Below are 18,466 nucleotides of genomic sequence, written 5' to 3' on the forward strand. Positions count from 1 at the left end.
TTCAGCAATGAGTGTTCCCTGGGTTGGGAGGAGTGTGGGCTCTGTGGTCAAGCTATATGCCCACCAGCTATGTGACCTAGGGCCTCAATGTTCTCATCTATAAAACGGGGATAGTAACAATTTCTACCTCCAGGGGTGTTGTGAGAACGAAACAGAAAGCTCCTGGTATGGTGCCAGGTGTGAGTTAAGATCTTTCTCTTCCTTAATGTGGCATTCGAGGCTGTCCCTACACCACCCATCTCTAACCTTTGTCTCCTTGACCCCACGTCTTCTGCTGTAGAGCAGGAGTCATAGGCTTGGGATCAAATGTAGGTTACCTGACTGGGTAAGCTCTTGCCTTCTCCCAGCTGGCCTCTCTAGCTCTTGAGGAGAAAAGCTGCATTCACCCCCATCTCGCCCAAAGCTGTAAGCTCCTCTGCAACCCCCAGAACCTCAGCTCCAAGATGCGGACAGCCAGGTTCTTCACTGGGGACCCACAGCCTCTTCATTTTGTTACTAGGCAACTAGTGGCAGCTACTTTGTGGGAGAAAATTCTCCAGATATGGGGCTGAGACAAACCAAGGGGTCCAGTCCACACCATTTGCCTGGCCTCTGGCGGCCCAAGGTTGCCATAGTAACCAAGAGAAGAGGAAGTAGGAGCCCACTTCTCTCACCCAGCCCCACCCCAGGCAGCTCAGCAACCTTATCTTAGGAGGCTGAGTCAAGGCAAACATCGGGACCAGTCCTGAAGTCTATCTCAAAGGTCGTGCTTATGGGTGTGGCCACTAGTAGGAAAGGGAGCTGAGCAAGACTGAGGCAGTAACGCTGTGGTGCTGAAGTCACTGCATGCCAGGCACTTCCGACCTCATTCATCCCTCACGTCACTCCTGGGAGGTAGGCACTATCACCCCCAATTTACAGATAACGAAACTGAGACTCAGAAGGGAGAAGAGCTTCTGGTCAAGTGGTGAGGGTGCAACCAGGACTTGAACCCAGGTCTGCTTTGCGTCCAGCACCCACGCTCTGTCATGCCTCAGTGGCTTCCAAAGCCCCTCCACAGCCAGCAGCAATGTGGCCTTACAGAATTGGTGTGGTCTTTGCCAACACAGAGATGAGAAAGCCTAGGCCCAGGGGCACAAAGGACACACCGAAGGTTACAAAACTGTCATCCAGCCCTAGGCACTTTTGTCAACACACCAAACCAGCACCAATGGCTTAGGGGCAAAAGGGGGGAGCCCAGGGGAAGCAGAGAAAGCAGGGGTGAGGAACAGTCTAGCGCTAGGAGGTGGGAACCCTGAGAAATGGCCTGTGTACACTGGGCCCTGGTGAGACTTAACTGGCTACCAGGTTCCCTCTGGAGCCTCGTTCCCAGATGATTCCAGGCCCTCTTCAGGCCCCGCTGACCTGAGCCTCTCCCATCACCCCTTCGGCTCATTCCTTGCAGTGGGCCCAGCCACCATGAGTAAATACACTGAGGAAGTGTCCTAGCTTGGGTAATGGGTAACCAGAATTCTAGCCTGAATTCTTCTGCTGACCCTGTCTGGGCCGCAGTTCCCTCACCGACGAAACAGGAAGGTTGGAGCAATGCATAGGGTTGCCTCGAGGAGAAGGAAGGCTGAGCAGGGAAAGGGGCAAGAGGCCAGCCAGGATCCTTCACACCCAGATAGGACGAGGGCAGGCCTCCTTCTTCCTCTATGGCCATGCAAACCATGCCCCCCACACAGTCCCTGGCCAAGGGTGCTATCCCTGGTCCTCACCTTCGAGGGCTGAAGTCCAGCTTCTTCCCGTGAGGCCTGTCCATTCTGGAAAAGAGAAGAAAATCAGGGCACATTTTCTGAATGCACCAGCGTGGAAAAGAGCAAACAGGCCCCATGCGGCCCCCTGCCCTCAGCTACTCCCAATAGCCAGGGAGGCTACAGAGGCGGGGGCAGGAGTTCTGGGTGGGTCTCCCACCTCCACTTTCACAGGGAGGGCACAGGTATCAAGCAACAGCCCCTCAAAACCCAGGCAGAGCATTTCCCGACACTCCCTCCCTTGGCTCTCTGGCTGGCAAACATCTCATCTTTGAAGACTTAGCTCAAATGTCTCCTCCTCCCAATAAGAAAGAAAGGGCATGTGTGGCTCCCAGCTCTGCCAGAGACAAACTGTGTAACTTTGTGACAACTAATCAATTGCAAGCAGCCTCAGTTTCCTGATCTGTTACATGGCAGTAGTCACAGCCATCTCCCAGAGTTGTTGTAAGGGTGGAAAGAAACAAAGTCTGGGAAAGTCCAGAGACAGTGGCTGCCCTGGCCTTGCCCCCTCTAGGACCCTTGCCCTGCCCTTATGAGGCAGAATCGCTGCTGGCCCACCATGCCCCTGCTTTCCTTCACTGTATTACTTGCCACACTGCAGGGATTATTTACAGATAGGCCTACCCGTCCTAATAAATGGGAGTCCTGGAAGGGCAGAGATTAGGGCTCCGTGCAAACAGCTGTTCTCCCCTGAGCCTCTGCCACATGCCAGGCACTGGGCTCAATGCCTCACACCTGTGGCACCATTAAATCTTCATGACCTAGGAGGTAGGCCCTTGACCCATTTGGCAGTGAAGGAAACTGAGGCTGCGGGGCCTCGTGATGGCACCTAAGGTCACATAATTGGTAAGGGGGGATTCAAATTCTGGTCTCTGACACTCAGGAGGTACTCAAAAAGTCTGCTGAACAGCAGCCCACACCCCTGGCAGGGGGACTACCTCCAGAGGAGTGGGCGCTGGAGCCCATCTCTGGGCAGTCCTGCTTTTCCCAGGCCCCAGACTTCGCCCTGGGTTATAACAAACCCAGCTCATCCCTTTCCCGTGTGATACGAGGTAACATCTGGGCCTTGGGAAGCTGAAAGGAGCTTCTGGCAGAGCAACAGTGTGGTGAGGCCGACAAGAGGCTCCTACCAGCAGAAGACCCAGTCTAGGGCAGGTCAGGACTTTGGAGCCAGGGACTAGGTCCACAGGGCAGCTGTGGCTTTGCTTGGCAGCAGCAGGCACAGCTGTGCTCTGCCCATTACATAATCTCCCTGCCCCTAGACCAGCTGCACCCTGCCACTCCCAGGACATCCTGCCCCGAGCCCTTTTAATGCCCCCAGTCCTCCACAGGGCCAGTGTTCTGCAGGCCCCTCCACGCACACATACGAGTACGTGTACACGCTGTGATCTCTCTGCAGCCTGAGGAGAAGGGCCAGGTTGATCAGTGCTGGTGGGAGGGGGGCAGGCATGACACATCTGTAGATGGAGCTCCGCTTCTCCCAGTATTCTAGACTCTTGACATAACTCCCACAGATGTTCTCAACAGCCTACACACCAGCCCCCCACCCCAGCCTTCCCTCATTCCAAATCCTCATCCTTCCTAAAACTCAATTGTGATCATTGCACGTAAGCCATCAACCCACTTGAGAACTTGCTATGTAGTAGGCCCCCCAAACCTCCCATGGCTTCCCACTGCCTGCAGAACACAGTCTCAGCTTCTTGGCATAGCATCCAAGGCTATCATCTCCAACTGCCCAACACAAGCGATTAAGAACGTGGGTTCTGGAACTTGACCACTTGGGTTCAAATTCTGGCTTCAACCACCTGCATGACCCTGAGGTGACTTCATGTCTCAGGACTTCAGATTCCTCACCTGTGAAATGGGGATAAAAGTAACGTACCTCATCGGGTAGCTGCAAGAAGCAAACAAAATAGTCTATAAATATATATACCCGGCACATACTTGGTCCACAAATAATAGCCATTTTTATTGGGCCCTATTCTCGAGCTAAGCTTGAATAGATCAGCTTGTTTCACATTCCCAAGCATTTGCATGGTGGCTCCTTATACCAAGAAAACCCTTCCTGCCTTGTCACTTGGGCAAACTCCTGGTCTTCTTCCAAGACTCACTTCAAATGTCATCTCTTCCTCCATCTTCTGGGTTGCATGGCACTGAGCAAGCCACAGGTTAACTGAGGAAGAAGCCGTGGCCTGTCCGTCACGATCTCCTTGGCACCCAGCTCAGGGTCCAGCATGCAATGTGTCACACGAAAGCTCAACCCACAAAGAGAGCTGGGAGGCAAGAGCAGGCTCTGTTACTCCCATTTTTCAGACAAAGCTCAGACAGTGAAGGAACTTAACCTGAGGTCCCTCAGCTAGCAGGTGAAAGGCATGGGGCCATGGCCCCAAATCACATGGCTGCAAACCTAAATCCCCAGGGAGGGAGGGGAGGAGGTGGCGGGTATACACAGAGGTGTGGGCTTACTGAGCAGTGTCCTAGGTGATTCAAGGGACCTCACAGGCCCTGTTTGGCTACCTCCAGTCCCAGAGTCTCTGGCCCAGGTGCCATCCTCATGGAACCCCATGCCTGTAAGAGCTGATGCTACGGTCTCTAGAGGGAAATGGGTGGGCCTGGAGAAAAGACTGGGAGTGCAGAAAGGACCACAGGCGAGCTTTCCACCTCAGAGCCAGGGTCCTGGGAAGACAGGGTTCATCTGTCTCTCGGACCTGACTGCTACACAGATGGTAGAAAAAACACAGCTCTGCAGCCACGAAGACATAGCTACTCCTCCTAGCTCTTCCAGCCACTTACTCTGACCTTGATCTATCGCATCACTTTTCTGAGCCTTAGTTTCTGTATCTGTACCATAAAGGCAAGTCTGTCTTGTTCACAGCTGTACCCTGTTGCTTGGAATAGTACTTGTCATATGATGAGTGCTCAATAAATATTTGCTGAATGAATGAATGAATGAAAGATGATGCGGACCTTGCAGAATACCGAATGATCTTCTCTAAAAAGTCTGATACAGGAAGGGCCCTATGTCCTCTTAGAGGGTGGAAACTCATTCTCCTCCCTCTTTCTGAGAGCACTGCTCTTGGGGATAGCTCCCCCAGGGCCCCCAGACCACTGAGGCCCCTCTCCAGAGGTCAGAAATGGGTTTCAACAGGCGTCCTTCCTTCCTTCCTCCATAAGCATCTGTTTGGGGAAGAGGGGCCCAGGGCAGTGTCTGGAGAAGCTGGGCAGCAGATGGACAAAGACAGCACGTGCTCCGCAGGCAGGAAGCAGCCCCAGGAGCTGTGTTCAGAGCCCAGCATTGGCAGGCCTGTACACTGCTGGAGGCAGGGGGGCCAGGTGCCAGGGCTGGCTGCCACCACCCGTCCTCGGCAAAGGCTGGACACGGGCCCTGCGGGACGAGGAGAGTCTGCCAACATCCGGAGCCTTTCTTGGAGTACCTTCCACCTGGGCATGTTTGATCCCAGCCCTTGTCCATCTTTGAGTCTCCCTGTACTTGGTAGAAGGCAGCAAGCGACCTGGGTTCCAATCCTGACCCTGACATTCATCCACAGGCCAGTTTGCTCTGAGTTCAGTTGTCCCATGCAAAAATGGGGTATGTAAGAATCCCTACCTTGAGAAGCTGTTATGAGAATTATTTTATTTAAATAAGGTGACAGATGAAGCAGGGTGGGTGGCACATAGTAAAGCTCTGTATAGGATAGGGCTGGGCCTGGGGACACGGTTACTACAGCTTTCAGCGAGGCCAGGAAAGCAGAATGAATCCTCACCCACACTTCCAATGGGTGTGCTCTACCTGGGCCACACCCTGGGCCAGGCCTTGCCTCCCAGCAGCCCATTTTCAGCAGCGTCACGGGGAGGGAGGGCAGTCCAGATCCCAGGCCTCTGCCAAATGCCCCCGCCAGCCCCTTGCCTGCCTCCTTCTAGGCTAGGAGCGGGCGGCAGCACCTATACCTGCAGGTCAGGCTACTGTATCACTTACATGTCACCTGGGCTAAGAACAGCAAGGCCCTGTTCTCCAGTGAGAACAGCCCCACCCGGGCCCTGTCTGCCCCAAGGCTCCTGTTACCCAAACAATAATACTCAGTCGCCTGGTACCTCCATGGAGTGGGGGAGGGGGGCATGGGCAGCCATACCCAGGGCTCTGCACCTTCTCAGGCCCAGGAAGCAGAGGCTAGAACCCAGCCCTGGCCACTGGAGAAAGAGAGGCTTAGAGAGGCTAAGGACTGACTGAGGGTCACACAGCATTTCTAAGCTCTGGAGTAATCATACCCCCTTTACCCCCAATCCTAGGAAATAAGTCAGTCCTCTCACAGAGTTCAAGTGCAGTACTGTGTTTCCCCAAAAATAAGACCGGGTCTTATATTAATTTTTGCTCCAAGAGACACATTAGGGTTTACATTCAGGGGCTGTCATCCTGAAAAATCATTCTAGGGCTTATTTTCTGGTTAGGTCTTATTTTCAGGAAAACACGGTAGCATTCAAAACTGGGTTTTCTATTTAAACCTGGCCCCCTCCCCAAGATTCCCTAAAGGGAAGCAGGAAGTTGTGCCCTGGACTGGGGATCAAGCTCCTGGGTGTCTGCCCTCCCTATCTCCAAGTTAAGTCCTTGGGTTAAGTCCCTCCTGGCCTCTCTCAGTCTACCTTGCTCTAGGGAGGCCAGGGTTGCAGGGGCATGCCAGGGCAAAGGAATCCACCTCAGAGCACCCCCCCACCCGAGGCCTTAGTGCCCCAGTCTGGGAAGGGGGGAGTTAGGGGCTGCAGAGGGCAGTGTTCCTCCTCTGGAGGGTGAGTCAGCGAGAGAAGCTCCAAGAGTGTACAGGGCCTGTAAAAACCCCATGGCAGGGATCCCAGAGCAATTTACTCCAAATTGCGCCTTCAGGTTGGTTACCTAATCCTGCCTCGCCCACCCTCCAATAGCCAGTGTCAGCCATGACCATCCCTTTAAAGGGGCAGCACACCTTGGATGTTGGGGTCCTCACTCTGATCTCAACCAGTGACCCTGAGAGACAAGGCCCTTGGTGGTTGCCCCAAGTAAGAGAGGGTAGAGAAGGGGACCTAGGCAGGAGCAAGGGGCCCAAGCCAGGAGGAAGTCACCTTGGCTCCCAGGCTCACCGAGGTCTCCACACCCTCCCTGCAGACTCCTCACATCCTCTTCGCAAAGGGAGTATCACCTGCCTCCTTCCCAACATGAGACTGAGGGGACAGTTTCCCGGACCTCCCTAGTTCAGGGGCTTGACCTTGACCCTAGAGGTCAAAGGGCACAGGAAGAGTTGGCCTCCTGCATGCTTAGAGCCTGGCACTACAGAATCCTCATAGGAGGGAGGAGCTGCTTCTGAGAGAGGCTAGGCTGGCAGAAGCCAACCTACCCCGGGGCCCAGCCCTTCCTATGAGAGGGGGCACAAGAAGGGAGCAGGCACCAAGGTCCTCCCACTCTCCAGGAATAAGCTTCACAAGGTCTAAGGGCTTCCCCCCCATTCTCTTCTCCACAGTCTGGGGCAGGGGAAACAGATGTCCTCTGGCCCTAGCCTCCAGCAAAGAAAACCAAGAGTTTCAGTCCTAGACCAGAGGTGTCACCCCACATTCCACAACTGCCAAGGGTCAAGAGGGGCAATCCTTCTAGGGTCAGCAGCACACAAGCGGGGAACTCTTGGGGAAGGGCACGGAGACGTCAAGGAGAAATGGGGGTCCCCTGACCCCCGTCTCTTGTAGAATCCCAGACATCAGACACCCCGGCCCTGCCCGTCTGCGCTAATGGAGGCAGCTCCGATAGCGCCCGGTAAGGGTCCTAGGGGTGCGGGGTAACGGGGGTCAGACCTCAGCACACAGGATCCCCTCTCCGTACTAAGGGGGTTCTCAGCGCCCGGCGGAACTGTCCTTCGCGTACACACGCCCGGAGCAGAGGGGGGTGGAGCCGGAGAGGGGGCAAGAGAACGGAGGGCACTCGCGCCTTCTCCGGCGCCCGCCAGACTGCAACGGCGCCGCGAGCCGCCCCGCCCCTGTGGGGACCCGCGCTCGCTGGCCGCCGGCGCCGGTCCCCCCGCCCCACTCACTCACCTCCGGGTCCAGCGGCACCAGCTCCATGAGCGGCCAGGGCTCCTTGAGCTGAGCGAGCGGCATCGCGCCGCCGCTGGGCCGCCCGCGCTCCTCCGGCGGCCCGGGCCGCACCGCCTCCCGGGTCCCGGGGTCCCCGGCTCGGCGTCCCCGCGTCCCGGCGCCCCACCCCCCCAGACCCTCGCGCTCTGGCTGGGCCGTCCGCCACCGCCGCCGCCGCGGCACTCGCACTTCGGCTCCCTCCGTCACCCGGCGCCGCCGCGCCCATTGGCTACCTGCGTGAGGGGCGGGGCCGCCGAAGCCCCGCCCCAGCCCCCGCGGCACGGCATTCCCGGCTCGGACCCCCGCCCCCGCCGCGCGGGGAGCGATGGCCCCGCCTCCACCGCGAGCCCCGGGCCCGCGCTCTGATCCGCCCAGAAGCCCTCCTGGCTCCTCCCTCCCAAACCTTGTCGCCCCCACCACCACCACCACGACCACCCGGCGTCCTCCACGCCTGGGCCGCTGTTCTCTTCCCTACTCAGCTCGTTCGGAATCGGTGTCTAGATATTCCTTCTCCCTACAGCTGGAGGGAATTCCCCTGTTCCCCCTATCCCCACCTCCACACACACACTCACAGCGAAAGTCCCGAGCCTGACCCAGGCAAAGGCTTGAAAAGAGCCTGGGCCCGACTCTGATGAGGCCCCCTCCTCACGAGGCCCTAGGGATACCCCCATACAGGGGTCAAGACTAGGATCCCCTGGGGATCTCAGCGGCCCGGCCCCAGGTTGGTTCCAACACTGTCACCACCATCACAGCACCTTCAGAATGGTTTCTTAATAAGCTGTTTTTTGCAATCTGTGCTTGAGGGGGCTCCTTTCAAGGCAAGTCTCCCCAGAATCCCTCCAACTGCAGGCCCAGATCTGGGCTGATTTGGACTCGCCTCCCTCTAAGGAGGGCAGCGCACCAGGCTCCCAGGATGGACCTACACTTGGGCTGCACTTGGAGTAAAAGGCCAAGGAAAGGGATTCTTCCTGGAGAGATTCAGCCTCCGCCTAAATAGATGTTAGGGCTCCAGGTGTGGACATTTAGTCACACGTGGGGAGTGGAGCTTGCAGGTTCATGGGTGGGGAAGAATGGCAAGTTATTGACAAAGCTGTTCGAAGGCAGGGGGATGGAAAGGATTGTTTATCAAAAGCCTTCTGTGAACAAGGCTCCACCAACATGTGATTTCCTTGAATCCTCACCACCACCTTGTTGACAAATCATAAACCCGCCTCAGAAAGATGAGGTGACTTACCCAAGTTCATACAGCAGGTCGAGAACTGGTTAGGACTTCGAAAAATCAAAGCAGATGAGAATTTCTTCTAAATCCAGATGCTCCCTTATCTCATGACTTTCCCAGGGTAGCACCTCAGCTGTTGAAGTGAATTGACTTTTCAGTAGAGAAGCCTTTGGAATCCAACAAATCTGGATTTGTATCCTAGCTCTGCCACCTCCTTAACATTGGGGAACTCATTTTATGTTTCTAAAACTCAGTTTCCTTATCTGTAAAAAGGGGATTATAATCCCAATCTTTCAGGTAGATGATGAGGATTAAATTCATTTTAATTCAGTAAATGGTTATGGCTATATGTTACATGCCAGGCCCTGTTCCTGAGCATGGATGGTAAACCAGGCCTGCTTCTAGATGCGGAGGATATAACAATGAACAAAACAAAGCCCCTGTCCTGATGGCGTTTACCCTGAGTGTGATTAAATAAGTACAGCTAACACTGACAGCACTTACTACGGACCAGCACTGTTCTAAGCACTTGTATAAATTCACTTAACCCTCACAATAACATTCTGAGGTCGGTGCTGTTCTTATCTCCAGTGTACAGAGGAGGAAAGTGAGGACAGAAATTAAGCAACTCCTTCTCTGGGTCCTTCTGAGGTTACACAGCTGGAAAACGGCAGAGCTGAGACTGGACCCAGGCTTTATTCTTTCTTTCGCTTGCTCTCCGCCTCCCTGATGAGAAGAGGCGAGGGCTACACCCAAGGTAGCCTGGACCAGAGATGGCAGTGTTACTAACAGCACTATTGGTATTACCTAGTTCAGTTGCCTGGAACTAGTTTGCAATGCCCAAAACCCTGCTGCTCAGGTCTAGTGTTGTAATATTTAGACAGGGACTAAAAAGTTGTTTATCTGTTATAAAATTCAAATTTCAGTGGGTATCCTGTATTTTGATTTGCTGACTCTAGTAATCCTACTCAGGGTTCAGGACAGATAGCATACAGGTGACAGATATCTGGCTGCAAGCCAAATATAAGTTAGATTTAGGAAGAGCTACTGAGACCCAGAGAATGAGGGCAAAGGATTGGACAAAGGAGATGGGGTAGATGGGTGGGAGTGGAGGAGGTGAAAGGGAAGCAGGAGTGATTTTTGCCTTTAGTCTGCCTTTTTCCTGGGGCTTCCGGCCCTCTTTCTTTTTCTTACAGGAAAAGATTTCCTATCGAGTGTATCATAACTTAAGGACTGAGTAGTGATTGTGCTTTCCTATGAATTTCACTTCCTGTGTCCCCTCTCCCAAGGGTATTTGGGTCATGCTGGAAAAGGGGGGCCCAAAACACCTCTGGGCCCTGCCTAGAGAGCTGGGGTAGGTCAACTTGCACATCTGCTCAGCAGAGAGCTATAGAGACCAAACTGTAGTCTGCAATGTGCTGATCCTGCTGCAGCCTCAGCTCAGTTGTTTCCATTTCTCTCTAGTCTCCAGCCACACTGACTTTCCTTCAGTCCTCCAGCCACAGGGCCTTTGCACATGCTGCTCATTGTACTTGAAACTGTCTTCTGTCTTCCTCAGGCCAGCTTATCTCCACAGTCACATCTTCCAGGACATATTCCCTTATTTTCCTGTTTTACACACACACTCATAGCAATGGATATTTCTCCTTAGCACTTTGCAATGTTGTATCTTTATGTATTTGTGATTTGATTAACATCTATATCTTCAATTAGACAGTGAGCTCTGAGGGGACAGCAGTCACTTCTTGGCTCTCCATTGTCTCCCTGGCATCTGTTACTGCCTGGTACATAGTAGGTGCTCAAAGAAGCTAAGTGATATGTCCAACATCACCTAGCTACGAAATGGTAAATCGAGGACTCAGACCCAGGCAATCTAACCCCATGCTCTGAAATGCTACACTCTCTGAAATATTCACTGCTCAGAGTGGATAAATGCTAGCTATTATTATTACTAATAATAACGGGGTTAGAACAGGCTGTTCTAGGTGGTCACTTGCAGTGTTAAGTGAATGACTCATGAATGTGAAAGGGCTTTGGGGACACAAGTGAGATTATTATTCTGTACCCTGTTGAAGAGATCACTCTGGCATGGCTCTACTGACAGGGGCTGAGGGCTGGGTTTTGGGTCCCTCTCCTGCAGCTTGGGCTTGTGCTTGCTATAATGTTCAAGGGCATGGGTTCTGGATGGGCCCTGCCCCAGGGAGAGGGTCTGTCATTATTCTTTCAGTAGAGGAAGGTCTTGCACAGGAAGCAGGTGTCTCTTGGAAGCAGGTGGAACAAAGTTCCAGAACTTGGCTAAGCATTTAAATAATAATAACCACAAACTATGAGGGCTTATTAAGTGAGAACTATGTGGCCTGCCTGGAGCTGAGTGTTTTACAAGCAAGAGCTTATCAAATTCTCCCAACAGAAATTATTGTCCCCATTTTCTTTTTTTCCTTTTTTAGATTTTATTGGGGGGAGGGAGAACAGAGGACTTTTATTGGGGAACAGTGTGTACTTCCAGGCCTTTTTTTCCAAGTCAAGTTGTTGTCCTTACAATCTTAGTTGTGGAGGGTGCCGTTCAGCTTCAAGTTGTTGTCCTTTCAGTCTTAGTTGTGGAGGGCGCAGCTCAGTTCCAGGTCCAGTTGCTGTTGCTGGTTGCAGGGGGCACAAGCCACCATCCCTTGCAGGAGTCTAACTGGCAACCTTGTGACTGAGAGGACTCCAACCAACTGAGCCATGCGGGAGCTCAGCAGCAGCTCAGCTCAAGGTACAGTGTTCAATCTTAGTTGCAGGGGGTGCTGCCCACCATCCCTTGCGGGACTCGAGGAATTGAACTGGCAGCCTTGTGGTTGAGAGCCCACTGGCCCATGTGGGAATCGAACTGGCAGCCTTCGGAGTTAGGAGCATGGAGCTCTAACCGCCTGAGCCACCGGGCTGGCCCCATAGAAAAGAATTTAATCTTACCATTTGTGACAAAATGGATGGACCTAGAAGGTATTATGCTAAGTAAAATAAGTCTGACTGAGAAAGACAAATACCATATGATTTCACTTATATGTGGAATCTATTTTTTTTTTAATATTTTTTTCTAGGGGGTAAGGGTTAGGGGTTAGGGTTAGGGTTAGGGTTAGGTGTTGGGGTTAGGGTGAGTGTTAGGGTTAGGGTGTGGGTTAGGGTTAGATTTAGGGTTAGGGTTAGGGTTAGGGTTAGCATTAGGTTTAGGGGTTAGGATTAGGGTTAGGGTTCGGGTTGGGTTAGGGTTAGGGTTAGGATTTAGGGTTATGTTTAGGGTTAGGGTTATATGTGGAATCTAAAGGACAAAACAAACAAAACAGAAGCAGACTCATAGACCCAGAGAACAAATTGATGGTTGCCAGATGGTAGGGGAGGGTTGGGGGACTGGGTGAAAAGGTGAAGGGATTAAGAAGTACAAATTGGTACTTACAAAATAGTCACAAGAATGTAAAATATAACATAGGGAATATAGTCAATAATATAATAATTATATATGGTGTCAGGAGGGTACTAAACTTTTTGGGGGGATCACTTTGTAAATTATATAAATGTCTAACCACTATGCTGTACACCTGAAACTGATATAAAATAATATTCACTGTCAACAGCAAAATTGGAATAAAAAAAAAAAAAGCCAGTGCTCTCAATCATTTCACTGCACTGTAAGCCCAGAAGAGGCTGCAGGGGTACTCAGTGTGCAGTGAGTAGTGGTGAATAGGTGAGGCGGTGGAGTCTCTTATCTGCTCCATCCATGTCTGAGGGATGGGGGTGACAACCCCCCCTGCTTGAAATCTTCCTGTGGCTCCTCCATCACACTGCAAACAGAATCCAATGACGTTGCCAGCTTGTAAAGCTGCCTCTGCCTCCTCTCCTACCACTTCCTCACTCATTGCCCTGGGCCACCAGGCATCCTTGCTGCTCACTGACATGCCAGGTACGCTCCCACCTCAAGCCTTTGCTCCTGCTGTGCCCTCTACCTGGAACATTCTTTCTTCAATTCTCATGAGAGCTCACTCCCTCACTTCATTCACACTGCTGCTCAAATGTCACTTCTTGAGAGAGGACCAGCCCTATCTAAAATAGCTCTCCATCAATGGTATTACCTGTTATCTTCTTTTCATGACATCCCTCTCTATCAGCAATCACATTGTATATTTACCTGTTTATTGTTTCTCGCACTAGAACAAAGCTCCATGAAGCAGGACTTGTCTATTTTGTTTTTCGCTGTATTCCTGGATACGTGTACATCTAACATATTGCAGGTCCACAAAATATTCTTGTGAATGGAGCCACACTAACCTGGGCTCTAATCCCAAGTCTGCTACTTCCTAGCTATGTGACTCTGAACATTTCAGTTAACCCCTCTGAACCTCAGTTTCCACATCTGTAAACTAGGGATGATTATGAGTGTAGTCATTTCTCAGTATCTGCTAGGGATTGGTCCCAGGACCCCTGCAGATACCAATATCCACAGATACTCAAGTCCCTTATATAAAATAGGGTAGTGTTTGAATATAATTTACACACATCTTCCCATGTACTTTAAATCACTTCTAGATTACATATAATACCTAACACAATGTAAATTGTTGTGATACTGTCTTGTTTAGGGAATAACGACAAGAACAAAATGTCTGTACATGTTCAGTACACACACAACCATCAGTAGGCCTAACTACATAGCACACATCTAACTAACTACATAGCACACATCAGCAACAATGTAACATTTCCCCCCCAAATTATTTTCACTCCACAGCTGGTTGAATCCACCGATGCAGAACCCGTTGACGTGGGGGACTGACTGTATTAAGTGAGATTAGACAATAAAATACCCGTGCAGTGCCTGGCATATGACAGGTGCTTAATAGGAATGGTAGGTAACAATCAGAGGTTCTCTCCTTTTCCTTCAAATTCTTCCCCCGGCAAAGGATGGGGAGGGCAGGAGCCTTGGGTTTAGGGAATTCACTGGGAGGGTTCTCCATTGGTGTGAGATAAAGATGTGAGGTTTCAGCTTGAAGGAACTCCCATGACTGCGGTCATGAGGCTGGTGAAGAATGAGGCCAAAGGTGGAGTAGTGAGGAGGAACAGGAGTGTGCAGGTGACAGTCCCAGGGCTGCCAGAGAACTGGCCGGTGGGCTCCTCCACTGACCTGGAGCCTGGGGGTGAGGCAGAAGCTTGTTGCTACTGGTTGGAGAGAATGAGAGGTGGCTGTAGAAGTGGATACAGTAGCAGCAAGAGAAGGGAACGGAATTGCAGGTAGAGGAACAGAAGAGGAACTAGTTGGTCATTAACAGATACTTATTGGGCACCAGCCATGTGTCAGGCACTGTTCTGGGTACGGGGAATATAGTAGAGGAGTGGACAGACAGGGTCCCTATCCTCTAGGATAGGGCTGGGCAAACTATGGCCCATGGGCTAAATCTGGCCTACTATTTTTGTATGCCTGTGAGCTAAGAATGGTTTTTACATCTTTAAATGATTGAAAAATATCAAAAGAAGAGTATTTCACGATGTGAAAATTATGTCAAATTCAAATTTCAGTATCCATAAATAAAGTTTTATTGGAACACAGCCACACTCAGTTTACGTATGGTCTAGGGCTGCTTTCACACTACAACAGCAGAGTTGAGTAGTTGCAACAGAGAGCATATGGCCTGGGAAGCCAAAAATGTTTACTAGCTAGCTCTTTAGAAAAAGTTTGTCAACCCCTGCTCTAGGAATTTACAATCTCTTTGGGGAAACAGTTAAACAAGCAGGTAAGTGAATTTCAGGGTGCTTCTGAGGACAAGAGCCAGATGGCATCAGCATTTCCTCACACGCTGTTCCTGCCTCAGCCACCTTCCCCTGGAAGGGAAGTGCTCAATCCAGCTGAGCTACAGTACAGCAGCGGAGGAGCCCAGGGCCTCTGTGATCAGCACTCTACCTCCAGACCAAGAGGACCTAGCCTTTCCCTGGAAGGAAAAAGTCATACTCAGTGATTTGCAAAGTCCAGCAACCACTGGATTCCCCTTCCCATCTCCCAGAACCTTGATCCAGGAACACCTTCTGTGTGATTTCAGAGGAACATCATCATCTATGTCATCAAGACCTGTCACCTGCTTAACCTACCACCTGTGTGCATCCCTCTTTACAAAAATTCTTCTCACATTACCTCCTGGAGCTCTTAAAGGGGAAGGCAGGGGTTGAGTTTATTGTTCCCATTTCACAGATGAGGAAACTGAGACTTACAGAAATGACCTGATTTACCCATAGTCATATAGCTTAGAATAGCTTGCAGAGCCAGAAATAGAAAGGAGTGGAATGTCAGCTTTGGAAGGGCCTTGGGACTGTCTTAGCCAGAGATGGAAGAAAACTGGTGGCCTAAGGCAAAGGTGAATCAGGTAAGGGTGGTGGCGAATCCTCCATGTGCAAGAAATAAGGCGTGCATTGTCTGTAGAGAATTTAAGAACTTTAATGAAACTGGGTGGGTCTTCTTTTTATTACTGCCATGCCCTGGCAACTCTAAACAATGTTGGTGATAAAATCCTTTCTGTTGGTCTAAGTTCTAAATAGTTGCTGTGATTATTGTGAGTTTTAAGAATGTAATATATATGTAAGTTTCAAATTAGGACATTTTTATCACCTGTCCTTTAATAAATAATATATTCTAAATGGAAGCTAATTTGGAGAACTCTGGTTACACAACTGGACCCCAATATATGCCTTCACTCAGAGTGAACAGCAGGAGCTCACTTCCAGAGTGTTCGTATCCCCATTTCCCTGCATTTACAGCAGATTTGAAACCAACAGTGATAATACAGTGATTGTAAAAATGAAAGAACAGGGCAGCTGGTTTGCTCAGTGGTTGGAACCCGGTGCTCATAACACCAATGGTCACCGGTTCGATTCCCACATGGGCCAGTGAGCTGCGCCCTCCATAACTAGATTGAAAACAACAACTTGTCTTGGAGCTGATGGGTTCTGGAAAAACACACTGTTCCCCAATATTCCCCAATAAAAAAAAATGAAGGAACAAAACTTGAGTTACTACAATTCTGTTGTTCTCTGTGAAAATCATTCTCTGAACCTTGTCTAGTTGCTTCTTTTGGCGATGTTTCTTCGTGTGTGTGTGAGTGTGTGTGTGTGTGTGTGTGTGTGTTCCTCTTTGTAAAAATATATTAATGTAATAAAATTATATTAATGTAATAAAATATATTAATGTAAAAATATATTAATGTAATAAAAACTATTAGTCCATTACTTTTCTCCCTTTTGTAATATAAGTTCTATTTTAAAGTTTTTTTATTGGTCTAGTATATATATGAAATATATATATGAAGTTTGATAAAAGAAAAATTTTACTTTTTTTTCTGGCCATTATTTTTATTTTATTTTATTTCATGATTATGATTGAAGATAACTCTGTCATGATGGGGTTAAAAGATGAACCATTCTGGGTGTGAAATACATTAGATTCCCATTGGCCTGAAGACAGTATAGGACCCACAGACAGTGACATCATCTTCTCAATCATAATCATCATCATTATTATTTTATTGAGCACCTACTTGGTGCCAAGCACTGTTAAGGTTTGACACAAGTCATCTCTCTTTTTTTTCCCTATTTAACAAATATTTATTAACATCCTACATGTGAGGCACCATTGTAGCTGCTGGGGATATGGCAGTGAACAAAGTCAAATGCTTTCTTTCTCTTACCCTTGAACCACTGGGCCTGGAGGTGGGATGTGGTTCAACTTGTGTATCATCTCGTTTTTAAAATAAAGACAGAATTGCACAGTGCCAGGATTAGGATGAGGTTAGTGAGGCCAAGTCATGCAAGTAGAAGGTTACATCCTGTTTTTATTTAAAATGTTGATATTTTGTTCATCATGGATTTATTTTTTTTTTTGTATTACTTTTTTAGTGTGTTTTTCCAGGACCCATCAGCTCGAAGTCAAGTAGTTGTTTCAGTCTAGTTGTGGAGGGCGCGGCTCACAGTGGCCCATGTGGGGATCGAACCCGCAACCAAGTTAAGAGCACCGCGCTCTAACCAACTGAGCTAACCGACTGCCCCACGCATTACTTTTAACTGTTTAAAATATTACATTAAAATGTTAATTATCTTGGTTGTTGAGTTTTTTTGTGCCCCCTTAAATTTTGCACCCAAGATGCACCCTCATTAACCTCACTCTATTAACCTCACCCTAGTCCTAGCCTTGCTCTGTAGCCCTCACAACAATCCCATGAAGTAGGTACAATAATTACACCCATTTTACAGATAAGAAAAGTGAGGCTAAATGATTTATTCAATGACACACAGTCATTAAGTAGTAGAGCTGGCACATGAACTTCTCTTTAGAGCGTAGGCTCTTAACCCTACTTTACATTTATTTTCTCTGGTCCACATATGAATAGGTAGCTAAGTATCTCAAATAACTTGCCATCATTTTAATTTAAAATGATAAATTCAGCTTTCCAGCTTCTTTAAAGTCTGGCCACACATTCCTGTTTGTAACAACTGGCCGGGTGGAGTGGCAGCCTCTCTTAGATAAGGCAAGCTCATCAGATTGCCCCAGCAGCCCCCCACCCCCACCCCGTCAACTCCTCATGCATTTCACTTGTTACCTGCCTTTTCCTGGGGGCATTTGGATTTAGGCCCTTAATCTGGCTGTTTCACAAATGGAGGAACCCAGAGAGAAAGAGGCTTACCCAATTCACACAGCACTTCTATGACCAAGCTGGGCTCCAAGCCAAGCCTCACACAGGACAGGAGACAATTGTGTCCCCTCAGTGACAGGAGACAATTGTGAGTGACTTTACATCTGATGGGAGCTCAGAAAGGGAGTTCCCAGACTCAGATCAAGTTAATTCCCAATGGTTGGCACCGAGGTGGGCATTTCCACACCTACATCTCATGTGGTCCTCCGAACAACTCTGGCAGGTTGGCCTTGACAATCTCCATCTTACAAGTGAGAAACTGGCTCAGGAGGTGAAGTGACTTTCGCAGGATCTCACTGCAAGTCTGTGACAGGTCCCTAACTCAAATTCACTAGCTCTTGACATAAGACCAGAGGAATCCACCGCTTGCTCCCTCCCTCCCACCCCATCTCTCGCTGTTGCTAGGATTTTCTTGGGCTCAGACTGGAGTCACCCCTGGCTAAATATGCTGTCTTCCAGGAGGATGCTAACATAAGGCAGCCTGAGAACCAAGCTGGAGCTGTCAAAACACCTACTATATGCCAGACTTATAGTATCTTCTTTGCGTTTACTTATCCTCTAAATTTCCCCAAATGAATATATTTTATTTCCTGTACAAGGAATGATTTGATCAAGACCTGACAATGATTCTACTGAAGGTTTGGGAGTGTTGGAGATCAGTTTCCCCAATTTGCAATTAAGGA

At 49.7% G+C, this 18,466-nt stretch overlaps 1 protein-coding gene across 1 annotated transcript in view; it reads right to left on the bottom strand.

Moving 5' to 3' along the window:
- Positions 1–8,055, bottom strand: part of RPS6KA1 (ribosomal protein S6 kinase A1) — a 32,897-nt gene extending 24,842 nt beyond the window's left edge. The window contains exons 1-2 of the mRNA XM_081055053.1: positions 7,824–8,055; positions 1,737–1,781 (exon numbers count right to left, since the gene is read on the bottom strand). Coding sequence (XP_080911179.1) covers positions 1,737–1,781; positions 7,824–7,886 — 108 coding nt within the window. The 5' untranslated portion in view covers positions 7,887–8,055. The remainder of the gene's footprint in view (positions 1–1,736; positions 1,782–7,823) is intronic.
- Between the last annotated feature and the right edge of the window lie 10,411 nt (positions 8,056–18,466).

This window comes from Rhinolophus hipposideros (genome assembly GCF_964194185.1).
Source record: "Rhinolophus hipposideros genome assembly, chromosome: 8".
Lineage (NCBI taxonomy): Eukaryota > Metazoa > Chordata > Mammalia > Chiroptera > Rhinolophidae > Rhinolophus > Rhinolophus hipposideros.